At 43.8% G+C, this 27962-nt stretch overlaps 1 protein-coding gene across 1 annotated transcript; it reads right to left on the bottom strand.

Annotated features, from left to right (window-relative positions):
* Positions 1–4908: 4908 nt before the first annotated feature.
* On the bottom strand, positions 4909–27545 carry PM20D1 (peptidase M20 domain containing 1). The gene is made up of 13 exons (XM_074528076.1): positions 27332–27545; positions 25435–25521; positions 24229–24461; positions 23524–23610; positions 20126–20259; positions 19185–19304; positions 18112–18187; positions 17853–17914; positions 17538–17616; positions 16454–16525; positions 12117–12285; positions 8237–8336; positions 4909–5218 (listed from the first exon to the last, which is right to left on the bottom strand). Exons 1-13 carry the CDS (start codon positions 27525–27527, stop codon positions 5089–5091), a joined length of 1545 nt encoding a protein of 514 aa, XP_074384177.1. The 5' UTR covers positions 27528–27545; the 3' UTR covers positions 4909–5088.
* Positions 27546–27962: the final 417 nt, after the last annotated feature.

The raw sequence follows: 27962 nt of genomic DNA, 5'->3' as shown, positions 1-27962 counted from the left end.
CCACAACCTGTGCTCTCTCATGGGTTTTTTCCCATTTTCTCTCTGTTTTCCCTCTGCCTGGCAGCACAACCATCAGCTGTTAAAGAATTTTGCCCCCCTACAGCCACAGGCAAAACAAAGGATTTAAACTCACTTTTACAGACATTTGCCAGAGAAAAAACAGCAATAAAACCTTGTGTGCACCTCCCACTGCCAGGGCTGTGCTTTATTCAGTGCCTCCCCAGCACCCTCTGCCCTTCTCTGCTCCTCCAGCAGCAAAATGAAATTTCTTCCTTTAAGGAAACAATCCTCACAAAAACAGAGCTGAGGGGTTTGGCTGGGGGAAAATTACAGAATATAAAGATGCTTTGTGATTTTAGGACACATTTGCTGGTACAACAGGCCAGAAATCCCTCCTTCCACACCTCAACAGCATCACCCAAATCAGGATTTTCACAACCTGTGCTCTCTCATGGGTTTTTTCCCATTTTCTCTCTGTTTTCCCTCTGACTGGCAGCACAACCATCAGCTGTTATTGCCCCCCTACAGCCACAGGCAAAGCAAAGGATTTAAACTCAGTTTTACAGAGATTTGCCAGAGCAAAAACAGCAACAAACCCTTCTGTGCACCTCCCACTGCCAGGGCTGTGCTTTATTCAGTGCTGTGCCCTGACATCACTTCTGCTGTGCCTGCACAATAGAATACACAAAGAAATATTTGTCAAATCAACAGAAATTACAAGTTACCTGTTAACTTCTATAGAAGTTTTTATCTTGGGCTAAGCTCTCTCCCTTCAGAATATTTATACTGAGAAATTCTGAGACTCTGGATTTTTTTAAATGATGTTTTTACCTCGTTGTCGCATTACACGCTTCACATTTAGGTAAATGGAAGTTGCTTAACAACTGATTTTTATTCACAGGAGCAGCGACACCTCCACAAAAGAGCCACAGACACGTGCCTGAACAAATCCCAGAGCGCAGCAAAGCAGAAAAGATGCAAACTATTTACTGCCCAACAATGCCTGCCCAGGGTGAGCTGATTTTGTGCAGCAAAGATGAAAGCTGGCTGGAAAATAGGCGGGTTTGTTTTGATGGAAACTTTATGGATTGCTCAGGTGTGGAAATGACTTCACAGCTCCATAAAAAGAAGAAATAATCATCAGAAAAGAATTCCCATTGCTCATTTTATTAGCTGAAACTGTCAGTTTTGTTTCAATTATTCAGTGATACAGTTGGAGCCCTCTGGCCACAGCGATAAGATCAAACACAAACAAACAAGTGAACGGAAAGAATCGGGATCACAGCTCCATCGGTGTTTTTCAGGCCACATTTCAGGGGATTTCCTGTACATTCCAGCACATTTCACAGTGTGAATTCAGAGCAGAACATCCACCCATTGCGGTGCATTACTGACGCTCTGACAAACAGACACGGCTGGGCAGCAGGAGGTGCTGCACTGGTTCCTGTAGCAAGGCACTGGCACACTGTCAGCCTTTTCTTTGGCAGCTATTTATTAATAAAATTAATTTAATTCAATAAATTATTTGTCTAAATTACTGGTATTGTCTAAATTAATACTGGCAACCCCAACTGTAAAGGCCAAAATAATGCTGAACCCTTCAGTGCTGTAATAGGTAGGCAAGATGAATCCATGGCCTGCCTTCCCCAGGATTCAGGCTTTTCTTTGGCTAACATCACTTTGCTAACTATTTATTGATAGAATTAATTTAATTAAATAAATTATTTGTCTAAATTACTGGTATTGTCTAAATTAATACTGGCAACCCCAACTATTAAGGCCAAAATAATGCTGAACCCTTCAGTGCTGTCATAGGTAGGGAAGAAGTGCAAGATGAATCCATGGCCTGCCTTCCCCAGGATTCAGGCTTTTCTTTGGCTAACATCACTTTGCTAACTATTTATTGATAGAATTAATTTAATTAAATAAATTATTTGTCTAAATTACTGGTATTGTCTAAATTAATACTGGCAACCCCAACTGTTAAGGCCAAAATAATGCTGAACCCTTCAGTGCTGTCATGGGCAGGCAAGGTGAATCCATGGCCTGCTTTCCCCAGGATCCAGGCTTTTCTTTGGCTAACATCACTTTATTAACTATTTATTGATAAAATTAATTTCATTAAATAAATTGTCTAATTAATACTGGCAACCCCAACTGTAAAGGCCAAAAGAATGCTGAACCCTTCAGTGCTGTCATAGAAGAAGTGCAAGATGAACCCAAGGACTGCCTTCCCCAGGATCCAGGCTTTTCCTTGCCTAATATCACTTTTATTGATAAAACTAATTTTATTAAATAAATTATTTGTCTAATTAATACCAGTAACCCCAACTGTAAAGGCCAAAATAATGCTCAACCCTTCAATGCTGTAATAGGTAGGCAAGAAGTGCAAGATGAATCCATGGCCTGCTTTCCCCAGGATCCAGGCTTTTCTCTGGCTAATATCCCTTTTATTGATAAAATTAATTTAATTAAATAAATTATTTGTCTAATTAATACTGGCAACCCCAACTTAAAGGCCAAAGGAATGCTGAACCCTTCAGTGCTGTCATAGAAGTAGTGCAAGATGAACCCAAGGACTGCCTTCCCCAGGATCCAGGCTTTTCTTTGGCTAACATCACTTTATAATTATTTATTGATAGAATTAATTTAATTAAATAAATTATTTGTCTAATTAATACTGGTAACCCCAACTATTAAGGCCAAAATAATGCTGAACCCTTCAGTGCTGTAATAGGTAGGCAAGAAGTGCAAGATGAATCCATGGCCTGCCTTCCCCAGGATTCAGGCTTTTCTTTGGCTAACATCACTTTGCTAACTATTTATTGATAAAATTAATTTAATTAAATAAATTATTTGTCTAAATTAATACTGGCAACCCCAACTATTAAGGCCAAAATAATGCTGAACCCTTCAGTGCTGTCATAGGCAGGCAAGAAGTGCAAGATGAACCCATGGCCTGCCTTCCCCAGGATCCAGACTTTTCTTTGCCTAATATCACTTTATAATTATTTATTGATAGAATTAATTTAATTAAATAAATTATTTGTCTAAATTACTGGTATTGTCTAAATTAATACTGGTAACCCCAACTGTAAAGGCCAAAGGAATGCTGAACCCTTCAGTGCTGTCATAGAAGTGCAAGATGAACCCAAGGACTGCCTTCCCCAGGATTCAGGCTTTTCTTTGGCTAATATCACTTGTATTGATAAAACTAATTTCATTAAATAAATTATTTGTCTAATTAATACTGGTAACCCAAACTGCCAAAGGAATGCTGAACCCTTCAGTGCTGTCACAGGCAGACAAGAAGTGCAAGATGAATCCATGGCCTGTCTTCCCCAGGATCCAGGCTTTTCTTTGGCTAACATCACTTTGCTAACTATTTATTGATAAAATTAACTTAATTTTAACTGATTAAATAAATTATTTGTCTAATTAATACTGGCAACCCCAACTGTAAAGGCCAAAATAATGCTGAACCCTTCAGTGCTGTCATAGAAGTAAGTGCAAGATGAACCCAAGGACTGCTTTCCCCAGGATCCAGGCTTTTCTTTGGCTAACATCACTTTTATTGATAAAATTAACTTAATTAAATAAATTATTTGTCTAATTAATACTGGTAACCCCAACTGTAAAGGCCAAAATAATGCTGAACCCTTCACAGGCAAGCAAGAATTGCAAGATGAATCCATGGCCTGCCTTCCCCAGGATTCCCAAAAAACTGAGCAGGAAAGTGGAAATTGCTGGCAGGGACAGTGGAGGAACAAAGCTGTGAGCCCTCTGAACTGGGACAAACTGAAGGGCTTCACATCTTTCACAATTAAGTTTTCAGAAGAGCAAAGGAGAAACATAAAATGAGAAAAGGGATGAACAGATAATAGGGATTTAATTCCTTATTTAAAGCTGCAATCCCTTATTCTGACACCCAGCTGTACAACACACCCTGAGTCAAGGAGGGAAAATAATAACCACTAAAATGATGGACAGCAAAGTTTTCAGCACCTCCTCAGTTACAACAACACAGAAGTTCTGGAGTACCTGAGAACAGAGTCAGGAATCAGTGGCAGCAGCCATGGGAGGGAACAATGAACTGGGACAAACTGAAGGGCTTCACATCTTTCAAAATTAAGTTTTCAGAAGAGCAAAGGAGAAGCACAAAGTGAGAAAAGAGAGGATTTAATTTCTTATTTAAAGCTGCAATGCCTTATTCTGACACCCAGCTGTACAACACACCCTGAGTCAAGGAGGGAAAATAATAACCACTAAAATGATGGACAGGAAAGTTTCAGCCCCTCCTCAGTTCCCACAACACAGAAAGTTCTGGAGTACCTGAGAACAGAGTCAGGAATCAGTGGCAGCAGCCATGGGAGTGAACACTGAACTGGGAGAAACTGAAAGGTTTAAAATCTTTCAAAATTAAGTTCTCAGAAGAGCAAAGGAGAAGCATGAAGTGAGAAAAGAGAGGAGCAGACGAGAGGGATTTAAAGCTGCAATCCGTTATTCTGACACACAGTAACACAACACACCCTGAGTCAAGGAGGGAAAATAATAACCACTAAAATATGGACAGGAAAGTTTCAGCCCCTCCTCAGTTACAACATAGAAAGTTCTGGAGTACCTGAGAACAGAGTCAGTGCAGCCAAGGGAGAATCCCCTGGGAAGCAGCAGCAGTGCAAGAACCCCTCAGTGTGGCTGCACCAGGGACAGGAACCCTCTGAGCACACCACAAACCCTCCCTGTGGGCTTCTGGAAAAATCCATTCACCATCCAAAAGGAGTTTGTCAGAGCACACAGGGTGAGGGACTGCTGGGTATAGCTCAGATTTTTAGTGGTTACCAATTTCAGAGGTTTAAAGAGCTGAAAATAATTAGTGCCAGATTAATGCTGCACATCAGAGCACAGAAATCAGGGTTAGCTGTTGTATTTGGCCACATTCCTATCACACAACCTGCACTTTTCCTATCTGTATGTAAACCACAATATAAAAAAAACCCCAAATTCCAAAAGTGCATCTTCAGGCCCTGTCCCAGAGTCCACCTGCAAAATTAAAAATATTAAAAAATAGCTGCTCCTCCCAAAATTCTCTCAGAGCTCGTGGGAGCTGGCGTGGGGCTCTGGAAGGGTCTCAATGTCACAGTTCTTGATCAGCTCAAACAGGAACTCCACCTGCCTCTCATAATTCTCAATGGAGATTCTCTCATTCAAGCCATGGATCCTGAAAGAAAAAGGATATTTTTTAGGTTAGGTGGGATTTCTGACACAATTGTACAAAGCCAGCACCTCCTTGCTTGGCTGTTGGCTTCATAAAGAAAAACAGAAAAATGCAGCAATGCAGCCCAAAAACTGCAGTGTAACCAAGAGAAAAATCACAGAAATATAGCCCAAAAACTGCACTGTAACCAACAGAAATAGAGACCAAAAACTGCACTGTAACCAACAAAAAAACCATAGAAATACAGCCCAAAAATTGCAGTGTAACCAATAGAAAAATCACAGAAATATAGCCCAAAAACTGCACTGTAACCAAGAGAAAAACATAGAAATATAGCCCAAAAACTGCACTGTAACCAACAGAAAAACACAGCAATATATCCCAAAAACTGCACTGTAACCAACAAAAAAAAACATAGAAATTGCAGTGTAACCAATAGAAAAATCACAGAAATATAGCCCAAAAACTGCACTGTAACCAACAGAAAAACCATAGAAATTGCAGTGTAACCAATAGAAAAATCACAGAAATATAGCCCAAAAACTGCACTGTAATCAACAGAAATACAGACCAAAACCTGCACTGTAACCAATAGAAAAATCACAGAAATACAGCCCAAAAACTGCAGTGTAACCAATAGAAAAATCACAGAAATATAGCCCAAAAACTGCACTGTGACCAACAGAAATAGAGACCAAAAACTGCACTGTAACCAAGAGAAAAACATAGAAATATAGCCCAAAAATTGCACTGTAACCAACAAAAAAACCATAGAAATACAGCCCAAAAATTGCAGTGTAACCAATAGAAAAATCACAGAAATATAGCCCAAAAACTGCACTGTAACCAACAGAAAAACGCAGCAATATATTCCAAAAACTGCACTGTAATCAACAAAAAACCCACAGAAATATATCCCAAAAACTGCACTGTAACCAACAGAAATAGAGACCAAAAACTGCAGCGTAACCAAGAGAAAAATCACAGAAATATATCCCAAAAACTGCACTGTGACCAACAGAAATAGAGACCAAAAACTGCACTGTAATCAACAGAAAAACCATAAAAATTGCAGTGTAACCACTAGAAAAATCACAGAAATATAGCCCAAAAACTGCACTGTAACCAACAGAAATAGAGACCAAAACCTGCACTGTAACCAATAGAAAAATCACAGAAATATAGCCCAAAAACTGCACTGCAACCAACAGAAATACAGACCAAAACCTGCACTGTAACCAATAGAAAAATCACAGAAATATAGCCCAAAAACTGCACTGCAACCAATAGAAAAACTGCAGTATAGACCAAAAACTGCACCGTAACCAACCCAAACGTTCTGATTCAAAGGCTCAGAGCTCAACAGCTAATTTTGGAAAAAAATCTAAAAATCTAATCTTGAAAAAATCCATTTCTTGGCTATTCCTGTACAGCCAGAACACTCCACTCCTGCATCATCTGCACCTCCATAAAATGAGAAATCTAAATAAGCAAACAATCCCTCGCATGCTGATGTTGTTATCACATCACTTCAGGAAATTTCAAATCAACCTGCAGGACAAGGCCAACTACCAGAACAGCACACAAAGGATGCACTCAGCACCACAGAACCAAACCCCTCAATGTGTCCTGCCTGAATTTGAAGGAATAAAAAGCCAGCTGACACAATCCCAAGGTCATTTCCATGCCCAAATCTGCAGGAAATGGGTTTATTCTGTGTTGGAATCTTCACTGCAGTGTTGTTCTGCTCCATTCTCTGCAGCACAACCCCTCCTGTCTTCTCAGGGGCTCCTCCTGGACTTTGCAGCTGTAGCTCATTTGGAGAACTCAGACCCACACTACAACACAACATATATTCAGGCCCCCACATTTCCCCCCTTTACTTTTAGCAATTATACCATTACAATATACATAGAGTTCCAGCTCTCAGGCTGCCACAGCTCTCAGCTGCCTTTAAACACATACATAGAATATACATATCCCTATAAAGTCCCAGCTCTCAGCTGTCTTTAAACACACACACAAATCCTGGATGTTCCAAGGTTCTGTTCCTTAAAGGCCATATTCTTACAGCTCTCTGCTGTTACAGCTCCTTCATTCAAAGGCCATGTTATGTTCTACAGTCCCAGCTCTCAGGCTGCCAGGGGGATTCCACACCTTCTCTCGATGTTTGGCTGTGTGTTCTTCCTCACAGAGGGTCACCAGTTGTTGGGATCTTCACTGCAGTGTTGTTCTTCTCCATTCTCTGTAGCACAGCCCTTCCTGTCTTCCCAGGAGCTCCTCCTGGACTCTCAACCCACCCCTATTTATTTCAGTTACCTTCATGAGCTACAGCTGCTGCCCAACTAAGGGCATATATGAATATATGTTGTATTGTAGTGTGGGAGCAACTCAGACCCACACTACAATACAACATATATTCAGGCCCCCACATTCCCCTCTTTTCTTTTAACAATTACACAATTACAATTTACATACAGTCCCAGCTCTCAGCTGTCTTTAAACACATACACAGAATATACATATCCCTATAAAGTCCCAGCTCTCAGCTGTCTTTAAACACACACACAAATCCCTGGATGCTCCAAGGCTCTTTTCCTTAAGGCTTTCTGCTGTTACAGCTCCTTCATTCAAAGGCCATGTTATGTTCTGAAGTCCCAGCTCTCAGGCTGCCACAGCTCTCGGCTGTCCAGGGGATTCCACAATTCCACACCTTCTCTCGATATTTGGCTGCGTGTTCTTCCTCACACAGGGTCACCAGTTGTTGGAATCTTCACTGCAGTGTTGTTCTGCTCCATTCCCTGCAGCACAGCCCTTCCTGTCTTCCCTCCTGAGCTCTCCACCCACCCCTATTTATTCCCTTTACCTTCACAAGCCACAGCTGCTGCCCAACCAAGGACTTTGCAGCTGCAGCTCGTTTGGACCCACACAGATCTCACAACACAACATCTATTCAGGCCCCACAATGCTGCTCATGGATCTCTCTCTGCCTGGGCCCAGCCCAGGTGCAGAGCTCAGTACCTGGGCAGATCATCCTGTGCCAGCAGCAGAGGGTTGAACCTGTAAATGGCCTTGGTGACGTTGCTGAAGTGCCGGCTGTCCGTGTTCCCGATGCACGTGCCTGCAAAACAGAGCTCAGCTTTACTGCTGCCATCAAAGACTGAAGGTCTAAAAATCCCATCTTAGAAAAATCAGTTTAGAAAATTAATGTAATGACTTCACTGAACCATTGCTGCTAAATCTGAAGGAGATGGAGAATTCAGATTAATTCACACACTACAATGGATAAAATATGCTGGGCTGACCTCAGTGGCTGCAGTGTGGAATATTTGGAATAATGGATGTACACACAAGCATGCACTTGTTAACTTTTCTAACTTGCTGCAAGTCTGCTTCAGTCTCCACTAAACTGCTGCAAGGTTCAAAACTCTATTAAATGGGAAAATCATTTACATTCTGCATCCCTGTGTGAGAATCTGCATTTCCTTAAAAGCTTGAATCCAGATATACAGGTAGATATGCATGTAAAGACAGGGGAGGAACAAGTGAGGTGCAGAAAGTGCCCCACCTTTGCCCAGGAGAGAGGAAAAGCAAATTATACCAGTCCTGCACCAAAAGCATCACTGGGAACAGTGACTGGTGTGTGCTGGAGAGCAGTGTGTCCTTCAGGGGCTGAACACACAGCTCAACACAGGAATGCTTTGACACAACCTCCCCAAAAATGCAAACTTCCCCAAAAATGCAAACTTCAAACTTTCCTCAAAAACGCAAACTTCAAACTTCCAAAAAAATGCAAATTTCAGCCTCCCCAAAAATGCAAACTGCAAACCTCCCCAAAAATGCAAACTTCCCCAAAAATGCAAATATGCAAACCTCAAACTTTGCCAAAAATGCAAACTTCAACCTCCCCAAAAATGCAAACTTCAAATTTCAAAAAAAATGCAAACTTCAAACTCCCCAAAAATGCAAACTTCCCCAAAAATGCAAATATGCAAACCTCAAACTTTGCCAAAAATGCAAACTTCAACCTCCCCGAAAATGCAAACTGCAAACCTCTCCAAAAACGCAAACGTCAATCTCCCCAAAAATGCAAACTTCAAATTTCAAAAAAAATGCAAACTTCAAACTCTCCAAAAATGCAAACTTCAAATTTCCAAAAAAATGCAAATTTCAGCCTCCCCAAAAATGCAAACTGCAAACTCTCCAAAAATGCAAACCTCCCCAAAAATGCAAACTTCAAACTCCCCAAAAACGCAAACTTCAAACTTCAACCTCCCCAAAAATGCAAACTTCCCCAAAAATGCAAACTTCAACCTCCTCAAATATGCAAACTTCAAACTTCCAAAAAAATGCAAACTTCAACCTCCCCGAAAATGCAAACTTCCCCAAAAATGCAAATATGCAAACCTCAAACTTTGCCAAAAATGCAAACTTCAACCTCCCCAAAAATGCAAACTTCAAACTTCCAAAAAAAATGCAAACTTCAAACTCTCCAAAAATGCAAACTTCAAATTTCCAAAAAAATGCAAATTTCAGCCTCCCCAAAAATGCAAACTGCAAACTCTCCAAAAATGCAAACCTCAAACTTCCCCAAAAATGCAAACTTCAACCTCCCCAAAAATGCAAACCTCCCCAAAAATGCAAAATTCAAACTACCAAAAAAATGCAAACTTCAAACTTCCCCAAAAATGCAAATTTCAGCCTCCCCAAAAATGCAAACTTCAAACTTCCCCAAAAACACAAACCTCCCCAAAAATGCAAACTTCAAACTTCCAAAAAAATGCAAACTTCAGCCTCCCCAAAAATGCAAACTTCCCCAAAAATGCAAACTTCAAACTTCCAAAAAAATGCAAATTTCAGCCTTCCCAAAAATACAAACTGCAAACCTTCCAAAATGCAAACTTCAAACTTCAACCTCCCCAAAAATGCAAACTTCCCCAAAAATGCAAACTTCAAACTCCCCAAAAATGCAAACTTCAAACTCCCCAAAAAAATGCAAATTTCAGCCTTCCCAAAAATGCAAACTTCAGCCTCCCCAAAAATACAAACTGCAAACCTTCCAAAATGCAAACTTCAAACTTCAACCTCCCCAAAAATGCAAACTTCCCCAAAAATGCAAACTTCAAACTTCCAAAAAAATGCAAATTTCAGCCTCCCCAAAAATGCAAACTTCAGCCTCCCCAAAAACGCAAACTTCAAATTTCCAAAAAAATGCAAACTGCAAACTTCTCCAAAAATGCAAACTTCAATCTCCCCAAAAATGCAAACCTCAAACTTTGCAAATATGCAAACCTCAAACTCCCCAAAAATGCAAACTGCAAACTTCCAAAAAAATGCAAACTTCAACCTCCCCAAAAACGCAAACCTCCCCAAAAATGCAAACTTCAAACTTCCAAAAAAATGCAAACTTCAAATTTCCAAAAAAATGCAAATTTCAGCCTCCCCAAAAATGCAAACTTCAAACTCCCCAAAAATGCAAACTTCAAACTTCAAACCTCCCCAAAAATGCAAATTTCAGCCTCCCCAAAAATGCAAACTTCCCCAAAAATGCAAACTTCAAACCTCCCCAAAAGTGCAAACTTCCCCAAAAATGCAAACTTCCCCAAAAATGCAAATATGCAAACCTCAAACTTTGCCAAAAATGCAAACTTCAACCTCCCCGAAAATGCAAACTTCAACCTTCCAAAAAAATGCAAACTTCAACCTTCCAAAAAAATGCAAACTTCAACCTTCCAAAAAAATGCAAACTTCAAACTCCCCAAAAATGCAAACTTCAAATTTCCAAAAAAATGCAAATTTCAGCCTCCCCAAAAACACAAACTGCAAACCTTCCAAAATGCAAACTTCAGCTTCCCCAAAAATGCAAACTTCAATCTCTCCAAAAATGCAAACTTCCCCAAAAATGCAAACTTCAAACTTTGTAAATATGCAAACTTCAACCTCCCCAAAAATGCAAACTTCAAACTACTAAAAAAATGCAAACTTCAAACTTCCCCAAAAAATGCAAACTTCAAACCTCCCCAAAAATGCAAACTTCAAACTTCCAAAAAAATGCAAATTTCAGCCTCCCCAAAAATGCAAACTGCAAACTTCTCCAAAAATGCAAACTTCAAACCTCCCCAAAAATGCAAACTTCAAACTTTACTAAGAATGCAAACTTCAAACTTCTCCAAAAATGCAAACCTCCCCAAAAATGCAAACCTCCCCAAAAATGCAAATGTCAAACTTCCCCAAAAAATGCAAACCTCAAACTTTGCAAATATGCAAACCTCAAACTCCCCAAAAATGCAAACTTCAAACTTCCAAAAAAATGCAAATTTCAGCCTCCCCAAAAATGCAAACTGCAAACCTTCCAAAATGCAAACTCCAAACTTCTCCAAAAATGCAAACTTCAAACTTCTCCAAAAATGCAAACCTCAAACTTCCAAAAAAATGCAAACTTCAGCTTCCCAAAAAATGCAAATTTCAAACTTCCCCAAAAATGCAAAATTCAAATTTCAGCCCAACAACTGCAGAGCTGGGAAGGAGCTGCAGAAAGGGAAGGGGCTGGGATCATAAGGAACAATGCAGAAAAGCAGGAATGGCATTGGCAGCTATGAAAATAAAAGAAGAACTGAAGCAAGACCTCCTCCTCTCCCTCCCAATTCCTTTCTTCCCTGAAGAGATCCCTTTGTCTGGGTAGAAAACCCAATTCAAGGCTCATTGTTTCTGGCAGCTTCCTGTTTGCTTTTTTTACTTCCACTACTAAAAAACAACATTACAACTTTTCAAGCATGGAGAGGGAAGGGAATACAAAGAGGAAAAAGCAGCTGTTTCCAGCAGTTAACAGCTGGGGGGGAGGAGGACACAGCAAATGGAAAAGCAGCAGAGGAAACAAGAATCATCATGTGCCTGCTGTCACCTGGCACCACACTGTCAACATCTGGGAAAAGGTCCAGGATGGTTTTTTGAAAAATGTGGATTGCAAATGTCTGCTGGTCCCAAGGGCTGATGGGCAGCGGGTCAAAGGCCTCCACCACGTCAATCTTCACTCTGTCATCAGCAATGGTGCTCCTGACTGCCTCCAGCACCTGGGGGTCAAACAGACACAAAAGGAGCACAAGAAATGAGAAATCAGCCCTCAGAGGCATCTGCAGGTGTTCAGCTCTCCAGAAAACATCTGTCTGTGCACTGCCAGCTGTGGCAGCAAACACAGGCTGGAAGTGTGTGTCAGTTCCTCTTCTGACACTTCAGCTGGGTTTTTAAATCTGTCTCCAGGTGCTCCTGAAGTGCTTCAGCCCTGGCAGGCAGGAGCTCAGCCTGCTGCTCTGGGGGATTCTGGCGCCCAAATAATCCAGAAAAAGCCTCAAGAGAGAGAAACTTCCAGCAAAGGCTCGGGGAGGGAAGAGATTTGTACTGAGAGGGTTTCCCAGCTGCCCTGGGCTGGACAGGCCTGTCAGACACCCTGAGGTGTGCAAGGTCCACAGACTGTCCCAGGTCACAAACCCATTCCATATCCCAGAGGATCCATGTGCTCTGGGCACAAAATATCCCAGAGGATCCACAATCCCTGGGCACAAAATATCCCAGAGGATCCACAATCCCTGAGCACAAAATATCCCAGAGGATCCACAATCCCTGAGCACAAAATATCCCAGAGGATCCACATTCCTGGGGCACAAAATATCCCAGAGGATCCATTTGCTTTGGGCACAAAATATCCCAGAGGATCCACATTCCTGGGGCACAAAATATCCCAGAGGATCCACATTCCTGGGGCACAAAATATCCCAGAGGATCCATTTGCTTTGGGCACAAAATATCCCAGAGGATCCACATTCCTGGGGCACAAAATATCCCAGAGGATCCATTTGCTTTGGGCACAAAATATCCCAGAGGATTCACATTCCTGGGGCACAAAATATCCCAGAGGATCCACATGTTTTGGGCACAACATATCCCAGAGGATCCACATTCCTGGGCACAAAATATCCCAGAGGATCCACATTCCTGGGGCACAAAATATCCCAGAGGATCCACATTCCTGGGGCACAAAATATCCCAGAGGATCCATTTGCTCTGGGGCACAAAATATCCCAGAGGATCCACATGTTTTGGGCACAAAATATCCCTGGGGATCCATTTGCTTTGGGGCACAAAATATCCCAGAGGATCCACATTCCCTGGAGCACAAAATATCCCAGAGGATTCAGATTCCCTGGGGCTCAAAATATCCCAGAGGATCCACAATCCCTGGGTTATAAAATATCCCAGAGGATCCATTTGCTCTGGGGTACAAAAATATCCCAGAGGATCCATGTGGTCTGGGCACAAAATATCCCAGAGGATCCATTTCCCTGGGGCACAAAATATCCCAGAGGATTGACATGCTTTGGGCACAAAATATCCCAGAGGATCCACTTTCCTGGGTTATAAAATATCCCAGAGGATCCATTTGCTCTGGGCACAAAATATCCCAGAGGATCCATTTCCCTGGGTTATAAAATATCCCAGATGATCCACAATCCCTGGGTTATAAAATATCCCAGAGGATCCACATGTTTTGGGCACAAAATATCCCAGAGGATCCATTTCCCTGGGCACAAAATATCCCAGAAGATCCACATGCTCTGGGCACAATATCTCCCAGAGGATCCACATGTTTTGGGCACAAAATATCCCAGAGGATTCACAATCCCTGAGCACAAAATATCCCAGAGGATCAACATGCTTTGGGCACAAAATATCCCAGAGGATTCAGATTCCCTGGGGCTCAGAATATCCCAGAAGATCCACATTCCCTGGGCACAAAATATCCCAGAAGATCCACATTCCCTGGGCACAAAATATCCCAGAGGATCCACATTCCTGGGGCACAAAATATCCCAAAGGATCCACTTTCCTGGGTTATAAAATATCCCAGAGGATCCACATGCTTTGGGCACAAAATATCCCAGAGATCCACATGCTTTGGGCACAAAATATCCCAAAAGATCCATGTGTTCTGGGCACAAAATATCCCAGAGGATCCACATTCCTGGGCACAAAATATCCCAAAACATCCATGTGCTCTGGGCACAAAATATCCCAGAGGATCCACAATCCCTGGGTTATAAAATAACCCAGAGATTCACATGCTTTGGGCACAAAATATCCCAGAGGATCCACAATCCCTGGGCACAAAATATCCCAGAGGATCCACATGCTTTGGGCACAAAATATCCCAGAGGATCCATTTGCTCTGGGCACAAAATATCCCAGAGGATCCACAATTCCTGGGCACAAAATATCCCAGAAGATCCACAATCCCTGGGCACAAAATATCCAAGAGGATCCACAATCCCTGGGCACAAAATATCCCAGAGGATCCATTTGCTCTGGGGCACAAAATATCCCAGAGGATCCACAATCCGTGAGCACAAAATATCCCAGAGATCCACATGCTTTGGGCACAAAATATCCCAGAGGATCCACAATCCCTGGGTTATAAAATATCCCAGAGGATCCATTTCCCTGGGGCACAAAATATCCCAGAGGATCCACAATCCCTGGGCACAAAATATCCCAGCGGATTGACATGCTTTGGGGCACAAAATATCCCAGAGGATCCATGTGCTCTGGGCACAAAATATCCCAGAGGATCCATTTCCCTGGGGCACAAAATATCCCAGAGGATCCACAATCCCTGGGCACGAAATATCCCAGAGGATCCATTTCCCTGGGGCACAAAATATCCCAGAGGATCCATTTGCTATGGGCACAAAATATCCCAGAGGATCCACAATCCCTGGGGCACAAAATATCCCAGAGGATCCACATTCCTGGGTTATAAAATATCCCAGAGGATCCACATGCTTTGGGGCACAAAATATCCCAGAGGATTCAGATTCCCTGAGCACAAAATATCCCAGAGGATCCACAATCCCTGAGCACAAAATATCCCAGAAGATCCACATGTTTTGGGCACAAAATATCCCAGAGGATCCACATTCCTGGGGCACAAAATATCCCAGAGGATCCATTTGCCTGGGGCACAAAATATCCCAGAGGATCCACAATCCCTGGGCACAAAATATCCCAGAGGATCCACATTCCTGGGTTATAAAATATCCCAGAGGATCCATTTCCCTGGGGCACAAAATATCCCAGAGGATTGACATGCTTTGGGGCACAAAATATCCCAGAGGATCCATTTCCCTGAGGCACAAAATATCCCAGAGGATCCACTTTCCTAGGTTATAAAATATCCCAGAGGATCCACATGCTTTGGGGCACAAAATATCCCAGAGGATCCACAATCTCTGGGCACAAAATATCCCAGAGGATCCACATTCCTGGGGCACAAAATATCCCAGAGGATCCACTTTCCTGGGCACAAAATATCCCAGAGGATCCACATGTTTTGGGCACAAAATATCCCAGAGGATCCACTTTCCTGGGCACAAAATATCCCAGAGGATCCACAATCCCTGGGTTATAAAATATCCCAGATGATCCATGTGCTCTGGGCACAAAATATCCCAGAGGATTCACATTCCTGGGGTACAAAATATCCCAAAAGATCCATGTGCTCTGAGCACAAAATATCCCAAAGGATCCACAATCCCTGGGTTATAAAATATCCCAGAGGATCCACTTTCCTGGGCACAAAATATCCCAGAGGATCCATTTCCTCTGGGGCACAAAATATCCCAGAGGATCCATTTCCCTGAGGCACAGAATATCCCAGAGGATCCACTTTCCTAGGTTATAAAATATCCCAGAGGATCCACATGCTTTGGGGCACAAAATATCCCAGAGGATCCACAATCCCTGGGGCACATCCCAGAGGATCCATTTGCTCTGGGGCACAAAATATCCCAGAGATCCACATGTTTTGGGCACAAAATATCCCAGAGGATCCATTTCCCTGGGGCACAAAATATCCCAGAGGATCCACAATCCCTGAGCACAAAATACCCCAGAGGATCCACAATCCCTGGGCACAAAATATCCCAGAGGATCCACAATCCCTGAGCACAAAATATCCCAGAGGATCCACAATCCCTGGGTTATAAAATATCCCAGAGGATCCACAATCCCTGGGTTATAAAATATCCCAGAGGATCCACAATCCCTGGGTTATAAAATATCCCAGAGGATCCATTTGCTCTGGGGCACAAAATATCCCAGAGGATCCACATGCTTTGGGCACAAAATATCCCAGAGGATCCATTTCCCTGGGCACAAAGGCTGAGATCTGAGCTCTGCCCAGGGTACCTCAGCAGCTGTCTCAGCTGAATGGATCCTGAAGTTCACTGTGGCTCTGGCAATGGAAGGGATGACATTCACCTGGAAAAAAAAAAAGGGTCAAAGTTTAAAAGGAAGTGAAAATCAGAATAAAATGCCAGCTGGAAACTCAGAACTGCTCAAACAACTGCAGGCCTTGGGTGCTCCAGTGTTTCCACCAAGTGTGATGTCTCTTAAACTGTAAATCCCATCTAAAATGCAGATAAATACACAAAGAAATAATTGTCAAATCAACAGAAATGAAATTATTTGTTACTTCTATAGAAGTTTTTATCTTGAGCTAAGCTCCCTCCCTTCAGAAAATTTATATTGAGAAATTCTGAAATTGGATTTTTTAAGCCATATTTTCAGCTCATTGTCACACTACACGCTTCATATTTAGGTACATATAAGTTGCTTAACAACTGATTTTTATTGAACACATAACTCTTCTTATCTACAGACTGAATATTTACAACTTTGTTAAACAAAACCATGTGTAATCTTTAGAAAAAACCCCAAGGAGCCAGGGTGTCACTTCCCTCCTGGCCACTCCGTGTCACTGTTCAGCCACTGCATCCTTTCCTGCCCAGGGATGTTTTGCACTCACAGATTTTTCAGGGACACACCAAACACAGCCCGGTTGTGTTTCAGGGCTCCAGGATTTTTGGACAGCTCCACCTCCTTATCAGGGCAGGATCTGGCTGTTACCTCTCAGTCCAAGGTGCACTTTTAACACACTTCAGGCAAACCCCAGAGCTGTGCTGCAGATGGCTGGGTCAGGGAAGTGTTTGTGACTGTGACAGTTTCAAAAATTGCCTCTGATACTTTGTAGGATTATGCAGAAACCCCATTTTCTGGTCTATGCTGAAATATTAACAATTTTAACAGAGGTGGACAGAGATCAGATAGTTCTGAAAGAGATTTTCAACTGATTTTCAAATCCAAGCCATATCTGAAGAATTAGACATCACACAGGTCCACACTGATCTTAGAAATGAATATAAAAAGGTGGAAATTAAATGTCCTAATTGTCTCATCATAATTACATGGAGAAAAGCCCAAATGAAAGCACCTTGATTCCTGCATTAAACAGGGTGACTGCAGTGGTTGTTCGGATCAAGGCGTTGGTGGAAGGTTTCCAGGCAAGGACTCTGCAAAAATAGAAACAAACAAACACAATTTTTCAAATAACTTAAATATCGCTAGAAATTAAACACCATAATTTCACAGCTGAATGATGGCTTATTCAATTAACAAAGTGGTTATTAACAGGAAACCACTGAATTATCTAAGCTATAAAAGAACTGATTTCCTGGCAAGATTAGAAATGGCTTCATCTTTTAAGGGTGAGAGGCTGGGGATGTTTATCAAGGATCTCTTTTCTTACCTGCTGACAATAGGTGAGAACAGCCACAAATTGCTCATGATGATGTTGAGAGGAAACTTGAACTAAAGGGAAAAAACAAAAGCAAAAATCAGAAAGTTTTTATTTGTCAAGAGCATGGTGGAGTCACTTGAATATAGATAAAACAATTCCAGCAGGAACAATAATCTGGGAGAAAGGATAAAAAAGCTGTTTTTTCTACACAACTAAATTCTTCAATTTCTTATGGAAATTTGGGAATGAAACCTGGCTGGCTCCTCACCTCTGCTGCAAGGTGCTCCATGGTCATGAGCTCTGGGCCGTGGCCAAACAGGTTGGGCAAGGGATTCTGCTCCAGCCTACAAAACAAATTGTTCAAGTTTGCAACACTGAAAAGGTTAAAAAACAACTCTCTGGCTGCTGTTGCTCCAGAAGGATGTCAGGAATTTGATTTGTGAGATGTGTCTGTGTTATTGGAGATGCAATCACACTCTGCTCTCCTGGTAATGACTGCAAGCACAGCTCCACAGATTTCTGGGCATTCCAGTCATGTGAGAAAAATCATTTCTCAAAGATTTCCTTTGAGAAACAGCAGCAAAAATCCCAAAACCTGTCCTCATAAATACATGGAAATCCAGAAAAATAGCACACAAATCTCACCAGCTCTGGACATACTCAGTTTTTCTAAAACATTTATTTCTTAGTATCTACACAGAGATGCAGAGAGGTGATTTCTGCAGTCACGTTATGACTCTATTCTGTGTTCATTGGCTTGGAGAATTCCCAGCTGAGGTAGGAACAAATTCCAGAGAAATCCTGCCACCCAAACAAAGGAATCTCTGTTGCTACAGAGGAAATCAGGGCAGACAGCATTTGTCTTGCTTTTAAAGAATGGGCTGACACTTGGACCAGCTGAAGATCTGCAGACACCTGGCAATTGTCCCTTGGCTGGGAGTTTCATTCCTGCCCTTCAAAGTGAGCTACAAACCACAATTTCAAATATACAACAGCAGTTTGAAAAAGACTCTGAACACAAATATTTCAAAAGTCACATATCAGTGGTTCAGGAGGTTTTTTGACTGTTTTTGGCATTGGTGACAGGGAAATTCTCACCTGGACATGGCTGCTGCCAGAATGCCAATACTTGTCTCCTTCAGAAAGACTTTTGAAATACAGAGTGGCATGAGATCCTATAGTATGGCTGTAATAAATCACTAATGAGAGAAGTGGACATAAAAAGAGTTCTTTCATATTAAATGCCTTTTTAAAAAAATGCCTGTATTTTTTAATATTCTGTATCTGGATGCTCAAGAACAGAAGTAGTGCTGCTGTGTATATTCACCTGGAAATTCTCACCTGGACATGGCTGCTGCCAGAATGCCAATACTTGTCTCCTTAGGGGGAAAGGAGGAATGCCCTGGCTCCTTTTCCACTGTGAAGTTCAGTGTCATTGAACCTTTTTCTGTGACAGCAATCCTGGACAATGATAAATTAATCAACTAATTAACAAATAAATGACTAATGTCATTCCAAACACACACACACACACACAGGCTGTAGATAAAAACAACTCCTCTGCATAGTTTTAGTATGATAAAAACCACTCAAGCAGCAACAACAAATCATTAACACAGTGTTTAGATCTCTGCAGGACTGCTGGCTGGGCTGATTCTGCAGGGAATTCAAATGCTCAGAGGAACTTTGTGCCTCTGAGTGTGAGGGACAGCAGGAGAGGCTGAAGGTCCCTGCCTTGCACTTTGTGCCACTGCTGCAGCTCCAGCAGCACCAACACATCCTGAAAACATCCTGTAGTGGTATCAACAGTGTCATTTAGCACTAATTAATGACTGCAAATTGTCACAGACATTTCTTCATAGAAATCCTTTCTTTGGGATTTCTCCTTCTTCTGGGAAGCAAAAGGCCCCAGAAGAAGAATGTAAATAATTGTTATCAGCTGCTGTGAAATGTAGCAGGTGTCCCTGTGATTGGCTCATCTTCCTTGTGTACCATTAAAGGCCAATCACAGGAGCAGCTCAGAGACAGATTCCCTGGGCAAAGAACTTTGTTATTCATTCTTTCTATTCTATTCTTAGCATAGCTGCTCTCTGCAACCTCTCTTTTTCTTCCTTTTAGTATAGTTGTAATGTATTATATATCTTATATGAATAAATCAGCCTTCTGATCAAGAAACAAGATTCTCGTCCTTCTCTCACCACAGTGACCGTCTAAAGTCGCTGTAATAGCAAATGAATCACATTCTGGTGTGAATTAATGAATAAAATAATCACAACTCTTACATGGCCACTGGTTTCTTCACCCCTGCAATGATGCCGTCCAGCACTGCACTCCCCTCGTCCAGCAGGAAGGAGAGTTTCACCCCTCTGGCTTCCAGCAGAGCTGCAATTCTCCTTGCTCCCTTCAGCCCAGACACCTGTGCAATCCAGCAGAGAACTGAGCACATCCAGCCAAAACTCTGGGAGGAAAGCTGGAAAGCACCTTGCTCTTGGCAACAGCACAAGGAATGCACGAAATCCCCTGGGGAACAGCTCCAGAGCAACATAAAAGAATCTTCCAGGAAAATTAATTGGAGATTGTTAATGGCCTGATAGCAGATGAATTTATAGCCATGATGAGGAGGGCATTTATTGATGAGTCACTGGCTGCTGCTTTCATTTTGATATCTGAGCTGTAAACTCACTGATTAGCAACTGCAGAGCTATTTATTTCATCTATTAATAATTCTTTGTCTTTATATTTGCCTAACCAAACCCACCTCTCCTGTCTCTCTGTACCACTGGAATATATTTGCCAGTTCTTCCTGAACATTTGGCACAACCACATGAAACTCAACCCAGCTTTTCCTGTCTCCAAAATGAGATTTTTGCACCTTCCTTGCAGAAAAGAATTTGAAGTGACACTTCCAATGTTCTCTTCCCTTTGCTCATCACACCAAACCCTTTGTGAATCATTGACTGCTGCTTTTATTTTGATATCTGAGCTGTAAACTCACTGATTAGCAACTGCAGAGCTATTTATTTCATCTATTAATAATTCTTTGTCTTTATATTTGCCTAACCAAACCCACCTCTCCTGTCTCTCTGTACCACTGGAATACATTTGCCAGTTCTTCCTGAACATTTGGCACAACCACATGAAGCTCAACCCAGCTTTTCCTGTCTCCAAAATGAGATTTTTTGCACCTTCCTTGCAGAAAAGAATTTGAAGTGACATCTCCAATGTTCTCTTCCCTTTGCTCATCACACCAAACCCTTTATGAATCAGTGACTGCTGCTTTTATTTTGATATCTGAGCTGTAACACAGATTAGCAACTGCAGAGCTATTTATTTCAACTATTTATAATTCTTTGCCTTTATATTTTGACAGTGCATAACCAAACCCACCTCTCCTGTCTCTCTGTACCACTGGAATATATTTGCCAGCTCTGCCTGGCACAACCACATGAAACTCAACCCAGCTTTTCCTGTCTCCAAAATGAGATTTTTTGCACCTTCCTTGCAGAAAAGAATTTGAAGTGACACCTCCAATGTTCTCTTCCCTTTGCTCATCACACCAAACCCTTTGTGAATGTCACTCCAAGGCAAACAATCAATCCAGAACTGTGACCTGGGGCCTGACACATTATCTCCCCACAGAACCAAGAAAAACAGGAAAGACCTTCCAGCTAAACAATGTTTCAAAATTAAGCCCTGTTACCTAGAGGAACAATGCAAACAGCCTGTTGTTGCAAGGAAAGGAAAGACAATCCTCCTCATGGTGGCCAATGCCAATAGAGAAGGAGTGGTGGGGTCTGGAATTCCAGAGAGGGATGAGAATCATGGCCCTAAATACCCAAATTATTTGTGTGGAGCACAAATGGGTTTGCACTTTGCACACCAAATTCAGCCTGCACTGAACACAGAGGGCAGAGAATTGTACCCTTAAACAGCCAAATTATTTGTGTAGAGCAGAAATAGTTTGCAATTTAGGCCTCAATTAAAATTGAGATCTATTGGAGAAAGCAGAGCCAGCCCTCCCAAAGCAGGCTCCAACTGAAAACAGCCCATAATAAAATGCAATGAGGAGATGTTGGGTCCTGCCCCCACAATGAGGGAAAACTGCACTGACCCAACCAAATCCCATCACAGGGAGAGGGGAAATGTTACAGTCAAGGATTTTCAGCCCTTCAACAGGGAAGGAGGACACAGCAAAGGGAGTGGGAATCAGCCTCAGCTCAAAATTCCTTAGGGCTTTCTAAGGAAAACCCTCAGGAGTGTGTGGTGGCAAGGAAAGGACAGACAATACCTCCTCATGGTGGCCAACACAAAAGGAGTGGTGGGGTCTGGAATTCCAGAGAGGGCAGAGAATCATGGCCCTAAATACCCAAATTATTTGTGTAGAGCAGAAATGCAATGGAGGGTGTCACTTCAAATTCTTAGGGCTAAGGAAAACTCCCAGCAGTGTGTTGTGGCAAGGAAAGGAAAGACAATACCTCCTCATCATGGCCAACACAAAAGGAGTGGTGAGGTCTGGAATTCCAGAGAGGGCAGAGAATCATGCCCCTAAATACCCAAATTATTTGCAATGGAGGGTGTCACTTCAAATTCTTAGGGCTTTCTAAGGAAAACCCCCAGCAGTGTGTGGTGGCAAGGAAAGGACAGACAATACCTCCTCATGGTGGCCAACACAAAAGGAATGGTGGGGTCTGGAATTCCAGAGAGGGCAGAGAATCATGGCCCTCAACAGCCAAATTATTTGTGTAGAGCACAAATAGTTTGCAATTGAGGCCTGCACTGAAATTGTTGTCAGGTTTGGCTGCAAGCTTTGGCAATACAATGAAAATGGAGATCCACTGGAGAAAGCAGAGCCAGCCCTCCCAAAGCAGGCTCCAAGTGAAAACAGCCCAAAATAAAATGCAATGAGGAGATGCTGGGTCCTGCCCCCACAATGAGGAGCTGCAAAGAGGGAAAACTGCACTGACCCAACCAAATCCCATCACAGGGAGAGGGGAAAATGTTACAGTCAAGGACATTCAACAGGGAAGGAGGACACAGCAAAGGGAGTGGGAATCAGCCTCAGCTCAAAATTCCTTAGGGCTTTCTAAGGAAAAACCCCCAGCAGTGTGTGGTGGCAAGGAAAGGACAGACAATACCTCCTCATTGTGGCCAACACAAAAGGAATGGTGGGGTCTGGAATTCCAGAGAGGGCAGAGAATCATGGCCCTCAACAGCCAAATTATTTGTGTAGAGCAAAGATGCAATGGGCTAAGGAAAACCCTTAGGGCTAAGGAAAACCCCCAGGAGTGTGCTGTGGCAAGGAAAGGAGAGACAATACCTCCTCATGGTGGCCAACACAAAAGGAATGGTGGGGTCTGGAATTCCAGAGAGGGCAGAAAATCATGCCCCTAAATACCCAAATTATTTGCAATGGAGGGTGTCACTTCAAATTCTTAGGGCTAAGGAAAACCCCCAGGAGTGTGCTGTGGCAAGGAAAGGACAGACAATACCTCGTCATTGTGGCCAACATAAAAGGAGTGGTGGGGTCTGGAATTCCAGAGAGGGCAGAGAATCATGGCCCTAAACAGCCAAATTATTTGTGTAGAGCAGAGATGCAATGGAGGGTGTCACTTCAAATTCTTAGGGCTTTCTAAGGAAAACCCCCAGGAGTGTGTTGTGGCAAGGGAAGGACAGCCAATACCTCCTCATCGTGGCCAATGCCAATGTAGAAGGAGCGCTGGGGTCGGTAATTCCTCCTGAGCAGGAACTCCAGAGCTTGCAGAATGCCCTGCAGGAAAAGCAGAACTGCTGAACCATCCCTGGGTGGAGATCAGGAGAATCAAATCAACAGAATGCAAAGTGATGGAAGAGAATTTGATGTTGTCACAGCCCTTGTGCTGTTCACTGCTAAGCTTTGATTCCTACAGCTCCCACTGAGGATATTGCCATTCCCATTCCTTGGAAAAGTCCCTGCAGGGGTTTTGCTCAGTAATGCTGTGACAGAAGCCAGGGTAGGGACATGAAATCCAGAGCAGCTGGGTCAGGGACAAAGTGCACAGGAGCCCCCAGAGCCACAGTGAATTCCCTGTGCCTTGGACACTCCCAGGGATGGGGCAGCCACAGATTCTCTGGCCTAAAACTTTAACCCGGCATTTAACCCAATACATCTGTATGTGTGATTCTACTGATTCTTTGTGAGTTTTAACCATCTTTTCTTCAGTAACAGTGAACAATGAGTGAAAACTTTCCATCTTTAGGAAAAACTTGGAATTTATCCAAACCAGGAATTTATCCCTGACAGAAAGGAACGAGACAGAGCCAGCACAGAGAATTCCAGAGGATGGGCAGCTCCCTCTGCCTTTGCCAGGCTGGGTCTGTGTGGAAGGACATCACCAGGCCCACGTACCATGGCGGAGTTTTTGTTGTCCAGCGTTCCTCGGCCGTAGATGAATCCCTGGTGCTCTGCAGCTGAGAAAGGAGGGAAATCCCAGCCCTCAGGGGGAGCAGGCACCACATCCATGTGTGCCAGCAGCATGTAGGGCAGCAGGCCAGGGGCTGAGCCCTGCACTGTAAACAGGTGGCTGTATTGGCCAACAGTTTCATGCTGGATGAACTTTGAAGAAAATACAGCTGGGAAGACTGTTAAAAAAAAAAATAAAGACATATGTGAAAGAAAAATTAACAATAATGGCAAATTTTAGCATTATTGCATAGTTGTCAGGTAGGTAGCAGCAGGGGGGGTGGAAATAAGGAACTGTAAATCATCAGGAACTGTAAATAAGACTGGGCACAGAAGTTCTCACACTTCTACCAATCCATCTCATTTGGGATTTAAAAGTCACCTAAACAAAACCAGAATTCTTGTTCAGCTGTAGAAGTTCTCACACTTTTACCAATCCATCTCATTTGGGATTTGAAAGTCTTGTAAAAAAACCAAAATTCTTGTTCAGCAGTAGTTCTCACACTTCTACCAATCCATCTCACTTGGGATTTAAAAGTCTCCTAAACAAAACCAGAATTCTTGCTCAGCTGTAGAAGTTCTCACACTTTTACCAATCCATCTCATTTGGGATTTAAAAGTCTCATAAAAAAACCAAAATTCTTGTTCAGCAGTAGTTCTCACACTTTTACCAATCCATCTCATTTGGGATTTAAAAGTCTCCTAAACAAAACCAGAATTCTTGTTCAGCTGTAGAAGTTCTCACTCTTTTACCAATCCATCTCACTTGGGATTTAAAAGTCCCCTAAACAAAACCAAAATTCTTGTTCAGCAGTGCTGCAGCTCTTTTGCAGGGCACAATGAAGGAACTGCCAAAAATTAGGTTGAAGCAGCAGCAGTCATCCTCTTTTAATTTTTTTATGGCATTTAAGCATCTTAAGGATCAAAAGCATCATTACAAAAAGTCTTTTGAACCTTTTGAGGCCATTGATATCACTGCTACAGAGGGGACACGTGTGACATTTCTGACAGGAAATTTCTTCATTCATGTCTGACAGGACATTTCTTCAGGAAAAAGATAAAAATCTCTTATATTCAGGAATGATACATGCTCCCTTCAATTTGTTTATGAAAACAGAGCAGCAGAAATTGCCAAGACTGAAAGCTCAGTACCTTTCCGAATGTAAGTCCCAAATTCTGCCATGGCAGTTGTGTTCAAATCCTCTGGAGACCAGGACACAGTTGGGATTTTAATGGCCCCTTCAAAGGAACACAGAACAGAAATCACTCAGCACCAAAACCAAACAAAGCACTTCAAAAGTGGAAGCACATTTATGTTCCTGAGAGGCTTTCCAGGCTTTTAACATCATTTCACAGCACAGCACGAGCTGCCATGATCAAAAAGAGAACTGATGTGCTTCAGCTGCAGCCACCAGCATTTCCTAACAGCTCAGCCAAGGCATCTCCCCAGACAACCTGACTCCACTTTTCATGCTGAAGTGCTGAATGATATCCTTAGAAATGCTCCTGGCCAGGAGCAGCTGCAATTTGCTTGGGTGAGCTGATTGCCCAGAGCCACAGGCTCCTCTGGCAGCTGGGTTGGCAGCCCAAGGCTCTTTCTCAAGAGTTAAGCAGCTTGTGATGGTTATTACACCTCCATAGTGCTTTATAAATTAACCTTTATAAACACACAGGGCTTTTGTTGGCCCTTCTGGTCTGCACTGTCATTTAAACAGGCTCTCCAACATCCAGTCCCTGTCCTGCACAACATGGAGTAACTCAGCCCCAGCTGCCTTCCCAAACAGCAGCTGCCAGCAGAGGTTATGGATTCTTCTGAGGTCGTGTGATTCATGAATTAGCACAAAAATCTATTGTGAGCCTTCATTTTCCCATTAGAGAAGAATGCAAACACAATTTGCTAGGCAGTAAATCCTACAAACCAGCCAGGTATGAGGTTTACACACAGGGTTTTATCACTGGGTGCCAGATTGTGGTTTCCTGCACAGTGCCAGCCCTGCTGAGAGCTAAACCCCTCAAATGTTCTACGTCAGACAGCACAAAGAGCCCAGCACTGGGCACAGCAGTGGTGAGCAAGAACAAGAAAGGGAGAAAATCCCGACGGTGACTTATCCAGTGGACAAAGGGACATCTGGAAACGCCTTCACGGGTGTCTGGCAAAATTCTGTGTGTACAAGCAGGAAACAGTGGAGAAAATCAACACAGGGCAAGAGTTGGCTCAGGAGAAGCTCAGGATCACTGAGGCTGCAAAATCCCTGTGGGATCATCGAGTCCAAGCTGTGCCCGATCCCCACCCTGAGCACTCAGTGCCACCTCCAGGGATGGGCGCTCCAAACCCCCCTGGGCAGCCCCTTCCAGCCCTTTCCATGAGGAAATTCCTGCTGCTGTCCAACCTGAGCCTCCCCAGCCCAGCCTGAGGCCGTTCCCTCTCCTCCTGTCCCTGTTTCCTGGGATGAGATCCCAAATCCCCCCCGGCTGTGCCCTCCTGGCAGGGAGTTGTGCAGAGCCAGAAATTCCCCCTGGGCCTCCTTTGCTCCGGGCTGAGCCCCTGCCCAGCTCCCTCAGGGCCCTCCAAACCCTGCCCAGCTCCCTCAGGGCCCTCCAAACCCTGCCCAGCTCCCTCAGGATTCTCCAAACCCTTCCCAGATCCCTCAGGACCCTCCAAACCCTTCAGGACTCTCCAAACCCTTCCCAGCTCCCTCAGCTCCTCCATTCCCATCCCAGCACCCTCAGGACTCTCCAAACCCTTCCCAGATCCCTCAGCTCCTCCATTGCCTTCCCAGCTCCCTCTGGTTTCTCCACTCCCTTCCCTGGACTTGTTCCAGCCCTTCCTGAACTGCAGCGCCCAGAGCTGAACAGGGCACTCGAGGCGTGGCCTCAGCAATGCCCAGCACAGATTTTTCAATCACTTCCTTAGTCCTTGCTGGCAGCCAACACCCGCTTCCTTCCAGGGAAAGCACCTGGGGAGAGGCCGCCTCCACACCCGCCCGCCGTGCCCTGGGTTCCCCCTCAGGAGGGGCGAGGGGGGCTCGCAGCGCTCGGGCCCCCTCACCTCGCAGCGCCTCCTTGAGCTCCCGCCGCTCGCTGGCGCTGAGGGCGGCGGTGCCGGCGCTCCGTGCCCACAGCCGCGGCACCCCAGCCGGGGCTCGCAGGACGAAGGCGCGGAGCAGGACGGCGGCCGCCAGCGCCAGCACCACCGAGCCCAGCGCCAGCAGCGCCACCGTCACCGCCCGCCGCCCGCCCGCCATCACTGACCGCCGCGCCCCCGCGGCTGATTGGCGTGATAGGGAGCCAATCGCCACCCGCGTCGTCAGCATAGCGACCAATGGGATCGGGGTAGGGGCGGGATTAACCGGTTGCTCTCGCGGGGGCTGCTGGGAGATGTAGTTTGCAGCGCATGTGGGGGCGGCTGAGCGAAGCTGGTTAGGGAATGGTTTGCGTTGGAAAGGATCGTAAATCCCATCTCATTCCATCCCTGCCCCGTCAGGGACACCTTCCACTGTCCCTGAGTCCTCCAAGCCCTTTCCAGCCTGGCCTTGTGCAATTCCAGGGGTGGGGCAGCCACAGCTGCGCTGGGCACCCTGTGCCAGGGCCTGCCACCCTTACAGGGAAGAATTTCTTCCCAATATTTTGGCGTGCTGCTCCCAAAAGGATGGGGATAAAAGAAATTCCTGTGGGGAATA

The sequence above is a fragment of the Zonotrichia albicollis genome, chromosome 28 (genome assembly GCF_047830755.1).
Source record: "Zonotrichia albicollis isolate bZonAlb1 chromosome 28, bZonAlb1.hap1, whole genome shotgun sequence".
Classification (NCBI taxonomy): domain Eukaryota; kingdom Metazoa; phylum Chordata; class Aves; order Passeriformes; family Passerellidae; genus Zonotrichia; species Zonotrichia albicollis.
This window is presented reverse-complemented; position numbering and strand designations above follow the sequence as displayed.